Raw genomic sequence first — 7,014 nt, forward strand, 5'->3', positions numbered from 1 at the left:
ACATTGTGTCTTATAATTATTGATATCGATGCCCAATCCAATTATTATATTGTGTAAGAAAATTTGCCTCTTGCTTCCTCAATTTTTAAGATTGTCACCTGTCTCATGAGCTATATTAGATCATAACAAAGTGCTTAAATAAATTATTCTGTCTAATATGAGCAAGATCGTTTTGAAGTCACAAGGTTTTAAACATTTACTACTACTTCTATCATCATCCATCAATATCCTACATTTATTGTTTTAAAAGTATTGCAATATAAAATTAAAATCTATCTAAAGTTTAAAGTAAAAAATAGTTTACAGACACACCCTTAAGGCAATACACAAATGTGAGACCACCAAACGCCTACACTTATAAATACACTAAAATGTCTGGTTTTCATTAAAAAATGAAATTGTTCAATTATGCAGCCTATCCAAGGTCCCCCAACCATTTTCTACTATGCTTTGTTGGCCATAGTCAAATTAAAAAGCTTCATGTCCATAGACAACCATATATTTATCACACAGTAAGAACGTCTGATAATGAATCTGGAGCACCGGTACTACCATTGAGCACAATCACATTACCATCAGAGTCAGCATCCACTATAACCGAGTCACCCTCTTTAATCTCCCTAGCAAGCATCTTCTCAGCCATGCTGTCTTCCAGAAGTCGCATTATCGCTCTTCTTAAAGGTCTGGCACCATAACTAGGATTATAACCTTCGTCGACCACTCTTTCCCTAAATCTCTCCGTCACCGAGAGCTCAATCTCTTTGACTTTCAGTCTCTCAAACACCTCCTTCAGCATTATATCAGCTATTTCCTTGACCTCCAATTTTGTCAGTTGCCTGAAAACAATCATTTCATCCAACCTATTCAAGAACTCTGGCCTAAAGTATTGCTTCAGCTCTTCGGTCACCAAGCTCTTGATTCTGTTATAACTGCTGTCTTTCTCGTCATAGTCGAGGTCAAATCCTATGCGACGGCCTCCTTTCTCAATCACACTGCTTCCAACATTTGATGTCATTATAAGTAGTGTGTTCTTGAAGTCAACAGTTCTTCCCTTACTGTCTGTTAGCCTACCATCTTCCAGGATTTGAAGCATCATGTTGAAGACATCAGGGTGGGCTTTCTCAATCTCATCAAATAGTACAACAGTGTAGGGTCGACGACGAACTGCCTCGGTCAGTTGACCACCCTCAGTGTAACCAACATATCCAGGAGGTGAACCAATGAGCTTGGAGACTGTGTGCCTTTCCATAAACTCACTCATGTCAAGCCGAATCATGGCTTCTTCGGATCCAAAATAGTATGTGGCCAATGCTTTGGCCAACTCAGACTTTCCCACACCAGTAGGGCCGGAAAAGATGAAGCTGGCGATTGGCCGATTAGGGTTCTTAAGTCCAACACGAGCTCGGCGAATAGCCCGGCTAATGGCTTCTACTGCTTCATGCTGACCAATAATGCGTTTGTGAAGGGTATCTTCCATTTTGAGAAGGCGGTCAGATTCGTCAACCGAGACTTTGTCAACAGGGATACCAGTCCAGGCGGCAACAATATGTTGTATGTCAACTTCAGTCACAAGTGCACCTTCGTCTCCTGCCTCACTCTCTGCCTTGTTCATCTCCTTGTTTTTTTCTATAAGTGCTGATATCTGAGTCTTAAGATCCATTTCTTTATCCCGCAGCTCTCCAGCCTATTCAAAAATTAAGGTATCATCAGCAATGATAATATTTAGCCAAAAGTAAAAGACACTGAAGATATATTATTGAAGGAACAAATCACTACAATGTCTTCAACAAAAACTAGACTGTAGTTGCTATAGAACTTCAGGAAAGATAAATTGGCTTACTTGGCTTATTTTTCTTTTTAGAATAATATAATGTTATATAATAAGAAAAAGGGTGATTGAGTATACTAAAAATGTTGGGTAGTGTAAAAAGTTTACAAGTTAAGTCACACTGCTTCCAAATTTGACTGTAGTTGCTATAGAACTTTAGGAAAGATAAATTGGCTTACTTGGCTTATTTTTCTTTTTAGAATAATATAATGTTATATAATTAAAAAAAGGGTGATTGAGTATACTATAAATGTTGGGTAGTGTAAAAAGTTTACAAGTTAAGTCTTGAAATAAAGCATTGCATTACCTTCTCAAATTCTTGGTTGCGGACAGCTTGATCTTTCTCCTTGACAATCTGCCTAACCTCCTTTTCGAGACCTCTTGCTTCTTCAGGTAACTATAAAGCATGTAAATATGGCCCAATTAGCTCAACAACAGACAAGAGATGAAACTGTTGGTTTGGGGAATGGTAGATGCACAATACCTGTGCATGTTGAAGTCGGACACGGGATCCAGCTTCGTCAATCAAATCAATAGCTTTATCAGGCAAAAACCGATCACTGCAAAAGACAATTAAATTCATGAACTAGAAAATACAATTAAACAGCAAGTATGAAAATAACAGGATAGAACCAGTGAAACACGCGTACTCCATTTTAGATAAAGTACCGGTACCAGGTACGTACCGGATATCAGTACTCGTACGATACGCAGCGAGGCCGTACCAATTTTTTTGTTTTTTTCTAAGTTGGTACACCAAACGGTGCACATTCGGTAATTTCAGATGGTATATTTGGGTTTTTTTCCTAAGTAAAAATTAGGTTAATTATTCTATTTAGAAATAAAAAAGTTCTTTCAAGACCAAATTCTTCATCTTCTGTGGAGAGAAATTGGAGCACAGCTAGATTTTATTCACTTATTGAAAAGGAATAGGTTTAATTCAAAGAGGATTGAGGATTTTGTTTTTGTTCATACAAATCTTTGTCTTCTCATATTAAGATTTATAATGTTGGAGCAACAAAAATGTGGGATATTGGTGGAGATGAATGAGATCTATTTGATGTAGTTGATATTTTTGAAGTTGTTAGTCTTTCTCTTGATAAACCTAAACTAGATACCATTCTGTTTAATGATATTGGAGAGGAAAATATTGATATTCAGCCATGATTTCATGATTTATGGATATTTTTTAAGGGTGATTTATTTATGTTATTGCGCAGATATTAACTTTTTTTAAGCAAATTGTTTTGTAATTTTAATGTTTTGTTGTTATTTAAACAATATAACTCCTTTGTTATTTTTATACTAACGTACCCGTACCTTAATTTTTCTAAAAATGACGTACTCCGTACCAGTACCGGGTACTGGGTACGTACCAGTACCTATGCAACACAGGATAGAACTTAATCACTCGTATTCAACAACTAAGAGCATTCCAAAATAAATAGCATGCATAAAATAACAAGATAGAAGGTTGCGTTTGATTCATTTATATTGAACAACTACATGAGTTCAAAAATAAATGTTGTGAAATAATTCAAAGGCATAATGCTAAATTCCAGAAGATTTATTTTGGTTAAAAATTTTACTTTAAAAGTATATCTTTTTCATACCAAAAAATATAATTGAAAATGGCAGAGAATATGCATAAATAGATTTAATGACAAACCTGATATATTGATGAGAGAGCTCTGCAGCGGCTACAAGAGCATCATCGGTATAACGGAGCTTGTGGTGAATCTCATAGCGCTCTCTAAGCCCTTTCAGAATTTGTATGGTTTCACTCACGGTTGGTTCTGGCACTTTAACTGGTTGGAATCGCCTCTCTAAAGCGGGATCTTTTTCAATATGCTTCCTATATTCATCTAATGTGGTGGCTCCTATACACTGCATAGTATTTTAAGTATGTACTCAGACTTCACATTTTATAGTCAATACAAAGTGCCCGTTCAGAATTTAAATTTTTCATACTGATTATTATAAACAAACGGTTGAGAACGTGTGCATATTTTTTGCAGATAAAAGTATTCCAAAACGAACTATTGAAATTTCTGCAAGCATATGCTCATTGATCTGCTGCAAGTCAAAAGGAAAATTTTTTTGCAGATAAAAGTATCCATTGTTTAGATGTCAAAAGAAAAATTACCTGTAGTTCACCTCTAGCAAGAGCTGGTTTCAATATGTTTGCTGCATCAATTGCCCCTTCAGCTGCTCCTGCTCCAATTAGAGTGTGCACTTCATCAATGAAAAGTATTATATCATCACTTTGTTTGATTTCCTCCATCAGTTTTTTCAACCTCTCCTCAAATTCTCCACGGTATTTAGTTCCAGCAACGAGTAGACCCATATCTAGGGTTATAACCTACATAATGCAGAACAAGGCTTTTACGTCATTCAGGACTCCCGAAAGTATCATAAAATTCCATATCTAAAAACTATAATCATGCCAGGATTGAGCAAGTATAACTAACATGTTCATGGTGCTGGAAATGAAAGAGCAAATCCCATGAAACAAATCAACACACCAATTTATAGACTACAACAGAAACAAAATACCAACCTTCTTTCCCTCTATAGTTTCGGGGACATCGCCGTTTGCAATCCGTTGAGCAAGACCTTCAGCAATAGCTGTCTTCCCGACACCAGGTTCCCCAATAAGACAAGGATTATTTTTGGTACGACGACCTAAGATTTGAGTGACACGTTCAATTTGTGGCTGCCTACCCACAACAGGATCCAATTTTCCCTGGGAATTTGATTTTTTGGGACAAGGTCAGAAGAAAAGAATCAGTAACATTCAACACAGAATGAGACATCAACTACCATCTGTGATGAAGAAACTAGAAATTGCAAGTTACCTCCTCGGCTAGCTTGGTCAAATTGGTGCCATACTCTTCCAAAGTTGGTGTCTTATTGTTACTACTTCCAGAGCCAACAGTAGCCCCAACACTGTCAGCACCCTCGCCAACCATGCGAATAACCTGTTCCCATCCAGTAGAGTACAAGATTAACACACAAAAACATAACTAAGATGAACATATGTCACTACAAAATAAAAAATATGCAAAAGGAATAAATGAGGACATAATACTAGCCTGGGTTCGAATATTATTTGGATCAGCACCCAGATTTTCAAGAACACGTGCTGCCACACCCTCGCCCTCTCGAAGAAGACCCAAAAGCAAGTGCTCGGCTCCAATATAATTGTGACCTGGCAATTCCAAAAAGCGAATGAACCAAAATTTTATCAAGCGCAAACAAATAATTGGGCATGAACTCTTTAACCACGCTCCAATTAAAAGGCAAAAAGGCTGGCCAAAAGATAAACTAACGCCAATCCATAGATAAATTTCAACTCACTTTGAATGCATCTAATTCAAATTCAAATTAACCAACCAAGAGATCAATCAAGGCAGCAATCAAGTCATGTTTGGAATATATCATACAAATATCAAGTCATAAACACAATTCTCATAAACTATAAAATACACAAATCCACAAATAAAGGTATTCTATTGTTTACCAAGTTGGCGGGCCTCCTCCAATGAGAGTTCCAAAACCCTCTTAGCACGAGGAGTAAACGGAATCTCAACAGCAACAAAACCACTCCCCCTTCCAATTATCTTCTCCACTTCGACACGCGCATCTTTCAAGTTAATCCCCATAGACTTCAATACCTTAGCAGCAATACCAGTACCCTCACCAATAAGACCCAATAAAATCTGTTCCGTTCCAACAAAATTATGCCCCAAACGCCTCGCTTCCTCCTGAGCCAACATAATCACTTTAATCGCCTTCTCAGTGAACCGCTCAAACATAGCTTTCGTTACACATCTACTACCTCTACCGGTCTTCGCTCTACTAATCGCCATCTGACTAAACACCTTAGAATGAAAATCTTGACTGGGTCTCAACATAGAACCCAAAGAATTCAAAGTTCTTAACCCTGAAAAACCAGCCACTCTCGGAGAAGCAGTTCGTGAAGCATACATCATTTTAACAGACCTTCTGGGTTTCGCAAAACCCTTGCTGTTATTGCCACCATGCCTTTGCCCAGCCACTAGGCCAGGGACGTTAATTGACTGCGCCAAAACCCTAGACATGATTCCTCAATTGTTCGCTGCATTAATCAATGAAAATATACGTTAACATGACACAATTCATTCAAAAAATTAAATCTGTTGATACTTATTAACCCTAAAAAAATATATTCTCAATGAATGAATGTAAAGTTAAGTGAAGCAACACGAAATTGGAATTGTTTTGAAACCTGAAGAGTGGCGGTGGAAGGAGGAGGGGTGGTGAAGAAGAAATGGAACCGGCGGCGAGATTGAAGTTTCTAGGTTAAACGATAAGGAAGACGTCGTGTGTTTGAACCGATAAGAAGTGAAACTCTGGTTCCTTCTTAAAACCTAATCTGTGGAAATGAACAAATAAAAGGCACCGTTGGGACTTGGGGCAAGTACCTTAGCCTTGACAAGTATATATTAATTAATTAATAAAATACAAAGTGACGTGATTTTATTTATAATCAATGTTTTAATAAAAAAAACATTTTGCTAGATTTCAAATAAGATTCTAAATAAAATGTTGACCATTTTTAAATTAATTTGAAATATAATTCTCCTTTAATCCTATTATGAAAAATGTTCATTTTAGTTTTATTGAATTATGGATGTGTTTTGTTGTGGAACGAGAGTTGTTTAGTGATTTTGTTGTGTCTACTTTATGAGAGAATGAAAAAACACATGTTTTCATGTTTGCTTCTTTGTTTTGCATATGGGTTCTTTGTCTTGGGTCTTGTGGGCGACATAGAACAGTTGTCATTGAATTCATTGTCTATGTTTGGCATGACAAAGATTTTTCGTATACGCCCTAATCTGGTTGCTTGGCCTGAGGAGGTGAAAAGCCTTGTTGGGATGTCATTGTCATTGGAAACAAGTGTATTGAATGTCTTTCTTGTAATCTGTAACATTTCACAGAGAATCTCTGATGCATCTCCTTATGCTAGTTGGTAATGTTTCCTCTTCCTTAGGGTACTTTAGTACTTTTGAGCAGTCTTTGATGAAATCTTGACTATTGGTAGTGTGCAGTGGATCGTACGGTCCTCTATGATTAAGACACGCACAAAAGGTTCCAAAAAAACCAGTTTCTCCCCTTTTTCCATTCACAACTAACAAAGATCT

At 37.0% G+C, this 7,014-nt stretch overlaps 1 protein-coding gene across 1 annotated transcript; it reads right to left on the minus strand.

Moving 5' to 3' along the window:
- Window positions 1-217: 217 nt before the first annotated feature.
- LOC127106015 (chaperone protein ClpC, chloroplastic-like) lies at window positions 218-6,297 on the minus strand. The gene is made up of 10 exons (XM_051043291.1): window positions 6,099-6,297; window positions 5,352-5,948; window positions 4,924-5,039; window positions 4,687-4,809; window positions 4,389-4,574; window positions 3,975-4,190; window positions 3,498-3,715; window positions 2,313-2,388; window positions 2,136-2,225; window positions 218-1,684 (listed from the first exon to the last, which is right to left on the minus strand). Exons 2-10 carry the CDS (start codon window positions 5,929-5,931, stop codon window positions 506-508), a joined length of 2,784 nt encoding a protein of 927 aa, XP_050899248.1. The 5' UTR covers window positions 5,932-5,948; window positions 6,099-6,297; the 3' UTR covers window positions 218-505.
- Between the last annotated feature and the right edge of the window lie 717 nt (window positions 6,298-7,014).

This window comes from Lathyrus oleraceus, chromosome 7 (genome assembly GCF_024323335.1).
Source record: "Lathyrus oleraceus cultivar Zhongwan6 chromosome 7, CAAS_Psat_ZW6_1.0, whole genome shotgun sequence".
NCBI lineage: Eukaryota > Viridiplantae > Streptophyta > Magnoliopsida > Fabales > Fabaceae > Lathyrus > Lathyrus oleraceus.

Excerpts from the sequence above, each read along its gene's own strand:
- LOC127106015 (XM_051043291.1), bottom strand. The coding sequence starts at position 5,931 with ATGTCTAGGGTTTTGGCGCAGTCAATTAACGTCCCTGGCCTAGTGGCT. Across the intron at positions 4,575-4,686 it reads TGACCAAGCTAGCCGAGGAG|GGAAAATTGGATCCTGTTGT; the intron begins GTAACTTGCAAT and ends TCAAATTCCCAG. Across the intron at positions 2,389-3,497 it reads CTCTCTCATCAATATATCAG|TGATCGGTTTTTGCCTGATA; the intron begins GTTTGTCATTAA and ends TGTCTTTTGCAG.